Source organism: Xyrauchen texanus, chromosome 43 (genome assembly GCF_025860055.1).
Source record: "Xyrauchen texanus isolate HMW12.3.18 chromosome 43, RBS_HiC_50CHRs, whole genome shotgun sequence".
NCBI lineage: Eukaryota > Metazoa > Chordata > Actinopteri > Cypriniformes > Catostomidae > Xyrauchen > Xyrauchen texanus.
Genome location: NC_068318.1, coordinates 29,344,015 through 29,361,331, shown reverse-complemented (window position 1 = coordinate 29,361,331; position 17,317 = coordinate 29,344,015). Strand labels below are relative to the sequence as shown.

The following is a 17,317-nucleotide window of genomic DNA, read 5'->3' as shown; positions in this document are numbered from 1 at the left end:
GAGCCCACTTGCAAGAAAGCAATATAGCTGCTGCATGATGCATCACATGGATGTTGCATTCTGAACGCAGAGCTGGCGTTACATACTAATTACATGCATCTGTGTGTCTGCTACAATGTTCCTCACGCCCAAAAACAAGGGTTTCTGAAATATACGGGAATATATGCTAGGAACCAAAATAAAGGATTCAACAAAGGATTTGAGTCACATCGAACGCGCAATCTAAGGTAAGATGCCCACACTTGATATTTTATTTGTTGTCATTAAATCTCCATTTGAAGTACAACAAAATTGAATTTAAGCAGCATATATAGTAGTCCTGTGTTTATTGTTTTAGATGCCGTAATACGATGCATTGTTTCATTTTATTCTCACAGATTAATTAATTTAATATGCAGAAAATTATGCTTTGCATTTGTGGATGAGCATCCTTTCACGTTCCAGCTTCCATTGTAGACGTGCTGTTGTGCGCGCGCGCGCGTGTGTGTGTGTGTGTGTGTGTGTGTGGGCGCGCGCGCTTTGGATTTTGCATTTTATTTATGCTTCAAATTATCTATTTGAGATGTAATTTAATATTGTTGTCGTATATTAAACACGCATATTTTCGTTCACATTTTTATAGTATTTAATTTACATATTTATTCCATAAGTAGGCTATTCCACATCAATCCATATTTATAAATATAAATATTTTTATAAAATATAAATATATATATTTACAAGTGGTATAAATTGTGAGAACAACTGTATGATTTTCTGATTTATTTTATTCAACTATGTTTTTTATGTTGTATTTTATTACTTTGAATCATAATAATTTAAATTATTATGCTATATTATTATATAAAATTTGAATATATATTTTTATTTAATGTAAATATGTTTATTATATATATATATATATATATATATATATATATATATATATATATATATATATATATATATATATATTTATTTTTATTTATTTATTTTTTTTTTTTTTCTATGTACATTTTTTACTTTTGTTTTGGTACTTTTGGTTTTATGGCAACATTTAATTTATTTTTATTATTATTATTTATTATTTAATTTTATTTTATTGCTCTTATGAAGGTCAGTCCAGATGGCTTTTATGTCCAGACTGTCTCGGTCGAGGAGTAATTCCAGGTCTCCCAGCAGAAGGGACACAGAGAAGGGATGTCCTGTACTAACTGTTGCAGAACTTGAGCGTCTGCTGTACACTGGAAAAACAGCCTGTAATCACGCAGATGAAGTGTGGCCAAGACTCTACATAGGTGACCAGTGAGTAGCCCATATCTGTGGTTTGAAGACCGTGCCATATACTGTATGTTTTATGTAAAATAACTCATCCAGTCATGTTGTGAATGTGACAAAATCAGCAACAATAGTGTAAATAAAACTGCCAAATAGTCAAACAATAGAACCGTATTAATTATTTGTACCCTAATGCATGCCTAGTGGAAACCCCTGCACATTTAGAAACTAGTATCTTGTGCAGCTAGTTAGCTATAGAAAACGACATAAACCATGACACGACATCAAGCTATGCTAAATGAAACAAGTCAGAACACTTGCAGCATTTATAGAATATAATATCAAAATCAATACAAAGTTCAATACAGACTACTGATTAAAATATATATAAAATATCTTAAAAGGTTGTTCAAATTGGGGGCCTGGGTAGCTCAGCGAGTATTGACAATGACTACCACTCCTTGAGTCACGAGTTTGAATCCATGGCATGCTGAGTGACTCCAGTCAGGTCTCCTAAGCAACCATATCAGCCTGGTTGCTAGGGAGGGTAGAGTCACATGGGGTAACCTCCTCGTGGTCACGATTAGTGGTTCTCGCTCTCAGTGTGGCGTGTGGTAAGTTGTGCGTGGATCGCGGAGAGTAGCATGAGTCTCCACATGCTGTGAGTCTCCACGGTGTCATGCACAACGAGTCACGTGATCAGATGATTGACGGTCCCAGAAGCGGAGGCAACTGAGACTTGTTCTCCGCCACCCGGATTGAGGTGAGTATCTGCGCTACCACGAGGACCTACTAAGTAGTGGGAATTGGGCATTCCAAAATTGGTATAAAAGGGGATAATTTTTTATTTTTTATGTTGTTAGCATTTTTACAGTCATATTTGACACTGTCGTAACATGGCTGTAACTGTTACAAAATGAACATAAGATTGAGCTTTCCAGAGAGTACAACCTGAAATAAAAATATGCCACATTTACAAATTATTTATCACGAAACTAACTAGCTCCAATTCTGTTCAAACCATATATTTTATTATCTAAACTTTTAATACTCCTTTTAGAGAAATCGCCTCTAACCGCAAAGAACTTGTAAAGCTGGGGATCACGCACATCCTGAACTGTGCACAGAGCAAATGGAGAGGAGGTGCAGAGCATTACACTGGCATGAACATCACGTATCATGGCATTGAAGCACACGACTCGCCCTCTTTTGACATGAGTATCAACTTCTACCCAGCGGCCGAGTTCATTCACAGAGCACTCAGCACAGGAGGTCAGTTCACATGGATGACCTTGTTTCTGTAAACATTTCACAGCTCGACTTTTTTCAAAATAAAGGTTCCAAATAGAACCAAAAGGGTTTTACATCCTGATGCTGTAGGAGAACCTTTTAAAGTTCCACTAAGAACTTTTTATTCAGAAAACCATTTATGTACCGCCTGATGTTTTAAAAATATATAAGAACGTACAGCACATGGGTGATTCCTCAACTTCGAGCACGTTCATGTCCCAGAGGTTGATTTTTTTATATAAAAACATTTTTTTTTTCTTTTGTTATATGAAGGTCACATTAAAACTGACTTGGAAACTTTTTACAATGCCTTCATTTAATTTAGGTACTTTTCAAATGCATATTATGTATAGATTTGATTGTTTTAGCCTCGTCCCAGACCCAGACATTCAATATTAAACTATAAAAACACATTAAAAAACCACAAATGTGTAAATGTTTAAAACTATGAGAATCTAATCAAGAGTGAAATCAAAATAAATAATTTCAATATTTATTGTGTGAAAATTATTTCCATAACTGTTTGAAAAATTATGATTGTCCCACAGTTGTGGCATCATTTCCACCACACTGAACAATTTTGCTCATAAAAAGTTTTTTACTTTATTTTAGTGTACATGTTAACCAAGTTGAGATGCAAGAACATGCTTGAGATTAAATGTGAGACAAGTGCTTTTTGAAGAACATTAACTCAAGATAAATATAAATTGTAAACTAAATATTTATATTGTGCGTCATGTCCAATCAAGCTGTAATTTTGGCAAATTATGCAATTACAAAAAAGTGTGTAAATATTATTTACTTGTGTGTTTTCAGGATACATAAATTATTAGCTATTAAATTAGCCTTATCAAGAAAAGGAGACGTACAAAATGTGGTTTCCATCAGCGTCATTTCCATCACAGAATTCTATTACACACAATACAGAACAATACAGAAAAGTGCTGGAAATGACATAAATCTCCTGAGACGCATGCACATACCATATTGGACATTGTTAGTCAATACTCTACAGACATGTTGGAGAAATAATCGTCATTGGTTAGTACATTTTTGTTTTTACCTGCCAGACTTTTGATGACATGTAAGCATAATGCAACTGAAAACTGAAAAAGATAAATGGGGAATCTTCACATATTGTATGTATAATAGTCATTTATATGACTTCGAGCAATGTAGTATGCGAGATTGTTAATTTTATTTCATATTTCACTTTTCATCGTTCAATCACACAGTTTCATTTAGTTTTTTACAGAAGTACAAATTTGTCATTCTATCAATTTATATGATGTCATACAATTTTATTTATAGTAATGAAGCAAGCTGTTGACACTGTTTGAAAGTTCATTCACATTTTTAGCAAAGAATACAAATTCACAAAGTTGGAATAATGAAAATAAAATTCCACATATAACAATAATTTAATAACTGCACAGGCTATGCACAGGTTTACCCCTGCATAGATTCTACAAGAGCGTATTTGTCAAATTCTTCCATATTTACATTGTTTGTTGAAGTTAAAACATTTAATAATGTATGATTTTCCCTTTATGTTTACACATTTATTACACTTACTACATTACTATATTTTGTTACATGTTTGTTTATATGCACTTGTCCAATTTCCATTGATTTGTGTTACAAGTGCTAAAATGGTACTGTCTCTTTAAGAGAACCTGCAGCTCCGCAAGCAAAATTAACTAAATTAACGAGGGAGAAATTGCACAGTATTTTTTCCTTCATCTGTGCAATGTTTGATTAGAATTAATAAAGTTTATTTTTTCCTTTTGATCACCAACTGACTGTAAATAACATAAAGGACATTAAAAGAGACATTTCATGGAAATGGAGCGTGTGGATCTCGTCTCTGGACACACAATACACGGAATGAGTCAAAGCAAATATTTACTTTCATAATGTGCATTGACTTACGTGTACAAATATATGCAAGTGATTTGCTCACAGTGCAGAGGGCTGTTAGTTGACAAATAAAAAAACTAGTGAGAAAAATGTTTTATCGAGACTTGTGACAAGGAGGAGGGCGTGGCCAGGCCATGTGGGAACACGGGCAGCGCTAAATCAACTGATCAGTGGGAGAGCGAGATAAAGAGGGGCCAGAGACGGCAGTTTGAGAGAGAGAGAGACGCACTGCTGCGCTGCATGTGTGTCTGTGTGTCTTTATGTTTTATGATGTTTTAGTAAGTTTGAGTTTTGACATTAAACTTACGTTGACTGTTCAGCCGGATCCCGCCTCCTTGACGTTCAGTGCTTAAAGTGCCCGAAGTTGAAGGAACACCCACAGGGCTGGACTGGTAATCTGTCATACCGGGCATTTTCCCGGTGGGCCTAAGCACTTTGGGGCCGATCATGGGCGGACTTGCCATCGAGAGAACCAGGCGTGCCGGTGGGCCGAATGTGCTGCTATAAGCTAAAATGAGCCGCCGCGATATGCAGAAACAGACAGTGAACACCTACACCCGAATCCCGAGCCGATTTATCTTCCCAGTCCAGCCCTGAACACCCATATATGTTGTATCAACAGTAACAGCATGAAATCTATTTATATAAATGTTGTGGTTTCATGTAAATATTTTGACGGAGTGTCTTTTACTTTGTAGGAAAGGTACTTGTGCACTGTGCCGTTGGCGTAAGTCGATCCGCCACACTTGTGCTGGCTTACCTCATGATCCGCCAGAACATGACTTTAGTGGAGGCCATCAAGACTGTGAAGGATCACCGTGGAGTCACTCCGAACCGTGGGTTCCTACGGCAGCTCAGCGGTCTGGACAGCATACTGCGCGCCAGCCGCAATGCAACATAAAGCCACCGGTAGCACTAAAACTTTCTCCAACCTTCCTGGCCCATGCCTTGACCTATTGTGTGTTGTATGGCAGTAAATATTAGGAGATGATCTTTACATACAGTGATCTCCTGTGGTCAGTAGAAATGCCTTATTACATCAGGACCTCTAGAAATGTGCAAAATGCCTTATTCACATTTGTTCATGTGACCACTTCACTGAAATATTACTGCAGCTTTAAGAAGGGCCATTTGGAGAAGCGAGCTACTTATCATAGCCAGGTATCTTCACTCCAACAGAATGTTTAGTTTCCCTTACAAAAGTAATGTGGCTATACCACGGTACTGATGGTTTCAGATGATTCTGCAATCCATGTACCATGATATTTAATGTAACTAAAGTTCTTCCAAGAAAACCATGGTACTACCATGGCACTATGTAAAAAAATAAAAACAAAACATGGTAGTACCATGGTACTTTTTTGGTTCTTTTTTTGTATGTGTCTGTAGATGACTAGGGTTTAATAGGAATTTTGCAAAGTACTAAGTAAAAAGTAATAAAAGTAAAATAATTTGAATTTAAACATCATCTTTTTATGTTTTAGCACATAAAAACATATTCACACCAATCCAGAAACTCAATGCAAATATTTGTTGCGAACAAGCTTTGAACGGATTTCTATGGCGCTATTCACACCGGATCCGACAAATCGTCAGCTGACAATCCAAAGGTTTTTTTGTTTTTTCAGTTTTTCCAACCAGAACTGCCAAACACCTGGCTAGAAATGACCTAGCAACCACTCAGAACACCGTAGCAACCACCTAGAACCCCTAGCAACAGCTTATCAACTTCCCAGATATCTAGCATTGTGGCAAAGTACGAGTTACATTTTTTTAAGAAAATGTAAAAATCTAATTGATTTTTTAGATTTCCCCACAGTTAAAAAATTTTGTGGCCTTCCTCTCTGTTATCGGTACAGTGTTAATGATAATCTTTGACATGGCTACAAAGTATTACCATCAAACTTTGCATTTAAAATTAAATGTCAGTGTGTTGAGTGTTTTTCTATTAAGATGATGTAGCTGTGCACATACATTACAGTAAAAAAAACATGTGACAGAGATCCTCAGTTAGGGCTCAAGCATACTCTACGTGAGTATGTAAACGCAGTTGCTTCTAGCGACGAAAGCTTGATTTTATACTCGCGTTTTCAGCGTGGCCACAATTGGTGCTTTAGCAGACATTAGTGTCAACTCTTGTTCTGTAGCAGACTGATCTCACACTGAAATTAGAAACAGTAGGTTGACTTTTCTTTAGCTAAAATCGGTCTGTGCTTACCAAAATTCTAAACACTGCCCCCAGTGGCCAAAGCTGTAAGTGCTGTTGGCCGTATGTGCACGTGTGAGCTCTATTTCCAGATGAAACGTCCACAGAGGGGCGCCAAAAGAGGGTTGTGAAGCAATTTGTTTTTAGCTGTCCTGGCTGTAATACAGTGAAGAGAAATGCATATTTTATAAACTGTAACCCCAAACCTAAACCTAACCATCAGTGGAATAAAAATGTATTGTTCGAAGGAAAAATGCAACCTCCAAATCGCACTATTAAATGATTATGGGAATGCAATTACTTCCTAGTTTCAATTCACGATCTGAACCCTGGTCGCCCAAACATTTTTGAAAAGTATTAAAATTGTAGTAAAAACATTTATGGAAAAGTACACATTTTTAAGGCATCTAGTTTCATGACACAGAGGTTTGAAGGTAACTATATCATGCTCTTGATTACAGAATTTAGCCGCCGCCACAATAACACGAGAACTCACGAGGGACCACGTGATTGCAATGCATTGACCAAACATTCACGTCTGCATTTGCATACTTGTATTAAGTATGTTTTTGGCTTAAGCTCTCTGACCTGAACTCCAGTTTACATGAAACTATATGCAAATCAGGGCCGTAACCACAATTTACAATTTACAAGTCCCCCAATTATCAGATATGGCCAGATTGTCCCTCCCAATCATTGATATCTTGTTGCTGTTCTGCTGCAGTTCATTATGCACCGCTGTTTAATTGCCAATAAGTTGTTGCTGGAATAATGGTTTAAAAAAGTTACATTTTTAGCATGCACAGTAGTCTAACACTGCTCGTCAATGTCATTGGAGATCAAATGAGCCAATCAAATCGATGAAGGTGGGACTCAAATTTAAGAAGCTGAGCGGGAACCTCGTGGATTATTCTAGTGCGATGCAGAACGCACGCATCAGTGTTAGTGTCATGTAAGATATGCGGTATTTGCCCACTATTTTATGATTGAAATGTTGTACAGACCAACAGTAATTTCCAATGGTGCAAACTATTCCCCATTTGGAGAAATGTGCATTTTTGAATTAAAAACATGTCATGGGCAATGTTTAATAAACACACATGCGAATGTGTGTTTATTGTAGAGGAATTGAATGAATGTGGTTATCTGTAACACAAAGTTCAGCGTTTTCACCCTCCGATTAGGACTAGAACATGGTCTTACACCTGTGACTTGTGGCTTCCATTGAGTTTTTAGGTTTTGGCAAGGACAGTGTCACATATTTTGAATGCTAATATTTTTAGGTAATAATTTAAAATCAATTTGTCTTTAAATCATTCTGAATTTTGTACAGCAACTCTTAAAGATTTCTTTTAAAAAAGATTTTAAAATGTTGGGCCTTCATCGCATTTAAAGCCTTTACTCAGAAATATATTGCATTCAGAGTCTTTACTATTTTAAAGGACCAAAGAGGACAATTATATTTGCGACCTCAACACCTGCAAACCCCCATCCCCAAAATGGCTCGTTCCCCCCCAATGTTCAAGACATGGTTACAGCCTTGATGCAAATTTCTGTCAGTCTGTTTGGTTTATCCTCAACACGTGTTCTTTGTCTGTGTAAATATAAAAAAGATGGAAAAAAAGATTTCATGTGAAATATTATACATGTCAAAATGTACAAGTTGTTTTGGATGATGTTGTATTATATGGTAGTTACTTACTAAGTACATAAAAAGTGCAACCTTGTACTTACAAATTCAGCAAATCCTCAAGTGCAGTACAATGTAATAATCTGCAGCTGTATTAATGACAATGTACTTGTATTATTGCAATTTCTGTACCTTTGCATAGTGGACAGCTTTTTATTGTGTTTATGTATCAACTGTCACACTTTATTGTTAAATATAACTACTCTGCAACAGCTTAGACTTGAGCTAACTACTGCCAGAACTGCAAATCCCTTCTGCAATATGTGGAGCTAAACTACACACCGGTTTGTGTCTTATAAAAATAGTGTCACTCCCACCAGTTCAGTAGTTTAGACACAAATATCGATTGCTCTGACAAACTTCTGTGGCTCAGGACCAAATTTTGGAGTTAAGTCAGAAAGTAGCAGATGAAAAAATTAATATATTATTAAAAATGCATAACAAATGTAATAAATACTATTTCCTTTCTCAAGAAGCTTCTTTTGTGCTAAATCTGAAAAAGCATTTAGCGTTTGTGGCTCTGATTTTGCTGTCTGTGAATTACACAGGGACGGATTACCCGCCAATGGGGCCAGTGCCCAGGGGCCCTTGACTACCAGGGGGCCCTTGACAGCCCGGGGTGCCCTGGGCTTTAATCTAGTTTGGTGATCCCCCCTGCTCAACAACCTTTTGGGTGGAGGGGGGCCCTTGGAGATAATTGGCCCCAGGGCTTTTGCAAGTCATAATCCGTCCTTGGAATTACAAATATTGTTTAGACATATTTCCCTGTTATACAGTTTTCTTTTTTTAACTTTAAGGTTTACCTGAACAACAAAAACAACTTTGGACTTTAGTTTAAAGATGAAAAGATTATTTTTTAGTTTTTTTTTGTCTAAAATCTTTACAATTTCACATATCATTGAATGCATTTACTGTAAGTTCTAACAGTGTTTCCTTAAAGTAGAACCGTTGTTTTTGCTCCTGCAAACACACGAAGGAATGTCGACTCGAGTATTTGTGAAGTTTTTGAGTTTTGAAGACACATTATCTGCATGTTGCACTGTGGTGTCAGTCAACTTCGTTAAAGCCTTGTTTGTCAGGCAGAGCTGAGTTTACATATAACCACTGAATTTTAGCACTGTTTGTGAATATGGAGGTTTGCGAGGGAGCATGAAAGGCTACAAATGCCACTAAAAATGCAAGGGACTCAATTATTAATGTTATACATAAATTGAACTATAAAAACAAATTTATTAAAAAAAGGTTGTATTCAAATGTGGTAAAATACTGATAAACAGAACTGATGAAACAAATGTCTAAACAAATATTTGTATAATTTTTTGGGAGGACTTAAGAGCTCCTAATAAGTAACCTATTGTGTGTAAGTCTCTTTGATCTAAGATACAGACATTTGAATGTGTGTTGCAAAATAAATTGATTTGTCTTGCTGATATAGTTTCAACCTTTAGTCAGTTTTGACTGAACCATCAAGTAAGCAGATGATTCAAAAAAGAGAACAGCAAGGTAATATTTCATTGTCCAAATAGTTGAAAGTATAATTAGATATGCAGTGCTATATATATATATATATATATATGCAAGAAAAACAAGGGTTAACAAAAACATCACATAAGTGTGATTTGAAGAATATCGTTAGCTTGACTGGTCACTCTTCTGTTCTTAATAAACACACCAGACATATCAAATATTCAGACATTTGTTATTTATTTAAGCATGAATTTGTTTGCAGGAGCAATGTGTTAGCCTTTCTTACATCTTAAATGAATATTCAATGCATTCACTCTGGATAAAATGCCCAAACACTGGAATTCTGCTTCATGCTGGACTTGTTATCAGGGTGTGAACAAATAACCTCCTGAGTCAGCAAAACCACTGGTCAGGATACAATGGCACAAAAGCCATTGGCCCAGCTTTTCAAACCTGGGAATCAAACCAGACAGACAGACAGACAGACAGACAGACAGACAGATAGACAGATAGATAGATAGATAGATAGATAGATAGATAGACAGACAGACAGACAGACAGACAGACAGACAGACAGATAGATAGACTGGCAGACAAGATGATAGACAGACAGACAGACAGATAGATAGATAGATAGACAGACAGACAGACAAGATGAAAGACAGACAGACAGACAGATAGATAGATAGACAGACAGACAGACAAGATGATAGACAGACAGACAGATAGATAGAAAAACAGACAGACAGACAAGATGACAGACAGACAGACAGACAGACAGATAGATAGATAGATAGATAGATAGAGACAGACAGACAGACAGACAAGATGATAGACAGACAGACAGACAGACAGACAGACAGATAGATAGATAGACAGATAGACAGACAGACAGACAAGATGAAAGATAGACAGACAGACAGATGGACAGATAGATAGATAGATAGATAGATAGATAGATAGATAGACAGACAGACAGACAAGATGAAAGATAGACAGACAGACAGATGGACAGATAGATAGATAGATAGATAGATAGACAGACAGACAGACAGGATGATAGACAGACAGACAGATAGATAGACAGACAGACAGTTAGACTGTAATCATTTTGTCAAATAAAATGCTGTGACTAAAGGAGTGTTTACTTGTTTTAGTGAATCATTGTATTCATGATGTATCTGATACAGTCGGCTCCACCCCTTGACATGTGGGCGGAGCTTATAGCATTCTCTCATGCTCTATTTGTGATTGTCTGTCTGCGGTCCGTTACATCATTTTATCTCCATGATCAAGACGGGATTTAATCTACATGTGACTTTATCACAGTCGGTAGAAGTAATAGGTGAACAGTCGGTGATTTGAAGTCATTGAAAGGTTGTGCCTCGAGTGATATTCCTGTTACAATAAGTAAAACACCTTTTAGTGTTATCAGCGACTCATTACTGCAACAAACACTTTGAAGAAACGTTTCGGGGGGAAATGAGACAAAAACTCAATAACAAAAATCGCAACTGATTATGAAGGATCTTCAACGTGAAGAGACGTTGATGATGGTGAGACTCATTTATAGTTACATCTTCATTTTACCGTGTTCTTATTCTGAATATGTACGCTTTTATCTTTCAGATGTCTAATTAAGTTTATTTTTTGTTCATTATTGATTCTTATTATAATTTTGGCAAAGCAGTAAGGTACATAGCTCTACAATGTCACGAAAGAGAGTTTATAAGTATCAGTTAAAGTTATTCCTAATAGATATCACTCAGACTATCTATTTAATGTGTGTTTACATCAGGAAGACGCATTTATGACGTAGTTTGCTCATCTGCAATACGTCTATAAGACGTTTGCTCTTTGATGTCACTAAGACAAACAGTGTCTCTGAGACGTTTGTGATTAACAATGTTTTGTAAATCTGATCCTGAGACATCTCAGAGATTTACTTGTGCTATCTGGGACTAAAGTTGCCTCAGTGTTGCCTTGAGGTTGTTTTCTGAATCTAGGTTTACCTCAATGAATCACTTGAATCATCAATGTATGTGACTGGTTTCCTGTGTCTCTTTCAGGGCACCTGTATTTTGAGATGATTCATATTTAAAGCACTATGCCTCCAGTGACCTCTCAAGAACTGCCACTGAACATATATGTCGTCATCTTCGGCACTGGGGTACTTGTGTTCGTCTTAAGTCTCATATTCTGCTGCTTCTTTATAAGGTAAGTGTGAATGTCTTATTAAATTGATTAACGGAACAGTCATTTGGATCAGCACGAGGGTGATTCAATGCCAAGCCGTTGATTGTCCCAATCACAACTAATAAAACCTCTGACAGACTGACGGGCGCAAAGCAAAGAGGACTTCCTCTGGCCTCATGCACTTCTTAACTCAAACAATTCAGGTCTAGATTTTATCTCTGCGCATTTGTTCACAATGCTATTTTTGACCAAAGGCTTTGGCTAATGCAATCTCAAACATAGAGTGCTACAAACCCACCCTTGCCACGGTATTGTTTAGAAACATACTACACGGCATAGCCATTGTCTATTTGTGTGATATAAAGATGTGTATGCTTTAAAGGAGCTGCCAATCATGTGGATGCAAAGATGATATGTGCAATCTATAATAAATATAAGTTGCTATTTAGAGCTTTTTCTTAACAGGCCACTAACTGCAATGATAAACCTCCCCGAATAATAGATAAAGCCTACAACCTGTGTTATAGTTGTCCATGGGTCTAACCATTGGGCTGATAATCACATAAGATGGGATTGGTGGTGGTGTAGTGGGCTAAAGCACATAACTGTTAATCAGAAGGTCGCTGGTTCGATCCCCACGGCCACCACCATTGTGTCCTTGAGCAAGACACTTAACTCCAGGTTGCTCCGGGGGGATTGTCCCTGTAATAAGTGCACTGTAAGTCACTTTGGATAAAAGCGTCTGCCAAATGCATAAATGTAAATGTATTAGTGGTTCTTTGTGAAGTAAGCATCACTATTGCTTATTCTTAGGGTTAAGGATTTAAACACAAACCCATAACCCCAAATATTAAACTTTGGGTCATAACTTGTCCCACAGAGTTTGTGCTATAGACTTGAATGATAAAACGGAAAAAAGGAACATGAAAAAACATGCTAAAATACAAAATTGAAAGAGCCCAAATCTAGGGACCAAATTACTATAGAGCCAGTAAGCTACCACCCTAGCAACATGCTGCAAACCACTCAAAACTCCTTAGCAACGACCTGGCAGCCACCCAAGCATTGTGGCAGCAACTTTTGCACTCACATTATTTAAAGAAATATAAAAATCTTGTTCAGATTAATATTTGGAACATTTGATCCACATCACAATGTTGTTTTTGATTTGTTGCGGTTTTCACTTTGCAGTAAACTGAGACATCAGGCTCGGAATGAGAGAGCTGGTTACATGATGGTATGCATGTTTATGTCAATAACAAGAGATTGTTGCATGAATATGTGTATCTTATTCTCAAGGCTCAAACATACTCAACGCAAGTATGTGAAAGTAGATGCTATGCAAGTTTTTGCGTTCCGAATCAAACAATGCAAGTACGCTTTGCAATCTCATCGTTGCCACAAGGGGCACTATAGCACAATTAGTGTGAACTGTCCGCTTCTAATTTGTTTTATCTTTCAAGTTAACTACTGTAATGGCGGAGCAACATTTTCAAGAAAATATTGCTGAGCAAGTAATGTAAAGCCTATGTACTGCTCTGGAAACATTTAAGAGACCACTGCAAAATGATCAGATTCTCTGGATTTACTATTTTTAGGTATGTGTTTGAATAAAATTAAAATATTTGTTTTCACTTCGGAAGAGTTCAGAGATCAGTATTTGTTGGAATAACCCTGATTTTCAATCACAGTTTTGATGCATGCTCTCTATCAGTCTTTCACACTGCTGTCGGGTGACTTTATGCCACTCCTGGCACATAAATTCATGCAGCTCAGCTTTGTTTGATGGCTTGTGGCCATCCATCTTCCTCTTGATCGCATTCCAGAGGTTTTCAATGGAGTTCAGGTCTGGAGATTGGGCTGGCCATGACAGGATCTTGATCCGGTGGTCCTCCATCCACACCTTGATTGACCTGGCTGTGTGACATGGAGAATTGTCCTCAGAGTTGGGGAACATTGTCAGAGCAAGTTTTCTTCCAGGATAACCTTGTACGTGGCTTGATTCATGTGTCCTTCACAAAGACGAATCTGCCCAATTCCAGCCTTGCTGAAGCACCCCCAGATCATCACTGATCAACTGAATGTTAGACAGAGACCTGGAGAGGCCTTCAAGCCACAGTGTCTCACACCCACTCTGAAATTGGTGGAGGATCGGTGATGATCTTAAACACATACCTATAAATAATAAATTCAGAGAAACCTATCATTTTTTCCAGAGCTGTATTTATAGCTGCACACCTGAATAACAAAAAATCCTGTTTAATTGTATAGACTTTTGAAGGTAACTATATCGCCACCTTGGGTACCGAGGCTTGTTACGCCACATGTTCAACCAAACTGCGCGCTGGGAATGAGTTTGCGAAGTGCTCGTATCTGTGTACACGTACTTGCGTAAAGAATGTTTCTGGCCTTATAACCCAGATAATCCTAATTTATCTTTACATTACAGGTTGTATTCAAAGATGAAACAACACAGTTACATGGGCATGGGGTAAACATTTTTAGAGCATTTGGAAGAATTGTATTTACTTATTTATTTAAACCAATGCACTGATTTTTCTCTTAAACATTCTCTTTCTCAGCTAACATGTGCAGTTTGCTTAGAGGATTTCAGGACAAAGGATGAGCTTGGGGTGTTGCCATGCCAACACGCATTCCACAGAAGGTAATTCCCCCATTATCATGCTAACACCATTGAAGAAAAGTCCATTCAGCATTATATGCATTCAGAACACCGTCTAGTTGTGCTTTGTAACAGATATTTGTAAATGTAACAGACTACTAGGTTACCTGGTATATGAGGGTCACAATGTAACATACTTACTGTGTTCTGCAGGTGTCTGGTGAAGTGGCTTGAAGTGAGATGTGCTTGTCCTATGTGTAACATTCCCATCAGTGCCGCTCTGGGTCAAACACAGAGTCCCGGAAACCTGCTAGATGAATTGCTTTAAGTTTTCTATTCGCCAAAACACCTCTTTCAGGATACATACAATTAAGTTTTCTCATATGGTGGACATTATTTTCAAAAAATCTTGTACAAGCCAAGCAAATGGCTTCTATTTGAAAACAGTATTGTTGTAAAAGATCATATTTGCAGTGTTTTGTATGTCTGGCTTAAAATAAGAATGTTTACATTAAATTTTGTGAGTCCCTTTGGTGTTTAGCCTTTAAAAGGTATTAGTCTATTAAAGTGGGCTGGGTTTGAAGCAGACCTGTCACCAAATGTCAGCGAATCTCCCTAATGAATATTAATTAGTTGCACATTGCATATGTTGTTTAGTTGTTACTTGGCCTTATCAGATTGGTTTAATCTGACAATCTAATTGATTTAATCTTGAATTAATCTACAACTTTGCTATTTGAAAACAGGTTGACTGGGGGAAAAAAACTGAGATCCCATTAAAGGAACTGTTTACCCAAAAGTTCAAATTGACGTGTATGACTTTCTTCTTCAGAATACAAATTGTGAATTTAGAAGAATTTATTTCTGCACTGTAGGTCTTGACAATGCAAGTAAATGGTGACCAAAACGTACGATCCAAAAAGCACATAAAGGCAGCATAAAAGTAATCCACACAACCCCAGTGATTTACTCCATGTCTTCAGAAGCAATCCAGTTGGTTTTAGGTGAGAACAGACAAAAATATTACTTTTTTACTGTACATCTTACCATTGCAGTCTCTTGGCACAATCATTATTTCATGCTCGATTATACTTCCTAGTGCTTGGGGCTTGCGCAGAGCGCTAGATGGTGATGGGAGGAAAATCAAGATTTAAATCATGATCACCAAGGAGTCTGTTGAGTTCAAGAATTAAAGTTAAGTTTTGGTCTGTTTTCACCCAAAACTGACTGGATCGCTTCACAAGACGTTGATTAACCCACTAAAGCCTTACGGATTAGTTTTAAAATGCCTTGATGTCCTTTTTTTTTAGCTTTAAAATTTTGGCCATATTTATTCTAAAAATCTTTGTTAGTGTTCAGCAGAGTAAAGTAAGTCATGCACATCTGGGATGGCATAATGGTGCCTAGTTTCTTCCAGACATGACACTTGGAATTGAGGCCAAACAGTTCAATCTTGTTTCTCACACTCTGAGGGTCCTTTAGGTGCTTTTTGCTAATTCCAAGCAGGCTTTCAAGTGTCTTGAATGGTGGGTGAATAAATGAGAATTTCACATTTTGGACAAACTATTCCTCTAATTCATGATTCTTTTGGTTCATAATAGCATACCAACATACTTTTGTCCATTTCTGCAGTATATACAGTGCATTCATAAAGTATTCAGACCCCTACATTTTCACAAATGTTGTAATGTTGCAGCCTTATGCTAAAATGCTTTAATTTCTTTTCACATCCATCTGTACTCCATACCCCATAATGACAAAGCAAAAAACAGATTTTTGATTATTTTTCAAATATATATATATATATATATATATATATATATATATATATATATATATATATATATAGATATATAGATATAGATATATATATAGATATGTCAATGTAATATTTTTGTTTATATATAAGTATTAAGACCCTTAACTCAGTACTTATTTGAAGCACCTTTTTCAGTGATTACAGCCTCAAGTCTTTTTGTGTAAGACGCGACAAGCTTTGCACTCCTAAATTTGGGGATTTTATGCAATTCTTTTCTACAGATCCTCTCAATCTCTGTCAGGTTGTATGAGGACCGTCTGTGGACAGCCATTTTCAGGTCTCTCCAAAGATGTTCGATTGGGTTCAAGTCCGGGCTCTGGCTGGGCCACTCAAGGACATGCACAGAGTTTTCCCGTAGCCACTGTTGCGTTGTCTTGGTTGTGTGTTTAGGTTCATTGTCCTGTTGGAAGGTGAATTTTCAGCCCAGTCTGAGGTCCTGAGCGCTCTGGACCAGGTTTTCATTAAGAATATCTCTGTATTTTGCTTTGATCAGCTTTTTTTCAACCCTGACCAGTCCCGCCACTGAAAAACACCCCTACAGCATGATGCTACCACCACCATGCTTCACTGTTGGGATGGTATTGCGCAGGTGATGAGTGGTGCCAGGTTTTATCCAAACATGATGCTTGGAATTGAGGCGAAACAGTTCAATCTTGTTTCTCACATTCGGAGTCATTTAGGTGCTTCTTGACAAAATCCAAGCAGGCTTTCGTGTGTCTTGAACGGTGGACAGGCTTCCGTCCGGTCACTCTGCCATAAATCTCAGATCTGTGGGGTGTTGCAGAAATGGTCGTCCTTCTGCAAGTCTCTCCCATCTCCACACATGATCTCTGAAGCTCAACCAGAGTG

General features: G+C 37.3%; 2 protein-coding genes across 2 annotated transcripts; both read left to right on the top strand.

The window, feature by feature from the left end:
* The first annotated feature begins 193 nt into the window (after positions 1–193).
* LOC127636118 (dual specificity protein phosphatase 26-like) lies at positions 194–5,390 on the top strand. Its single transcript, XM_052116522.1, has 4 exons — positions 194–227; positions 1,096–1,284; positions 2,318–2,529; positions 5,166–5,390. The coding sequence occupies exons 2-4, from the start codon at positions 1,106–1,108 to the stop codon at positions 5,366–5,368; spliced, it is 594 nt and encodes a 197-aa protein (XP_051972482.1). The 5' UTR covers positions 194–227; positions 1,096–1,105; the 3' UTR covers positions 5,369–5,390.
* Positions 5,391–11,091: 5,701 nt separating this feature from the next.
* Positions 11,092–16,393, top strand: LOC127636002 (RING finger protein 122-like). The gene is made up of 6 exons (XM_052116350.1): positions 11,092–11,386; positions 11,900–12,047; positions 13,218–13,263; positions 14,476–14,517; positions 14,609–14,691; positions 14,863–16,393. Exons 2-6 carry the CDS (start codon positions 11,938–11,940, stop codon positions 14,975–14,977), a joined length of 396 nt encoding a protein of 131 aa, XP_051972310.1. The 5' UTR covers positions 11,092–11,386; positions 11,900–11,937; the 3' UTR covers positions 14,978–16,393.
* Positions 16,394–17,317: the final 924 nt, after the last annotated feature.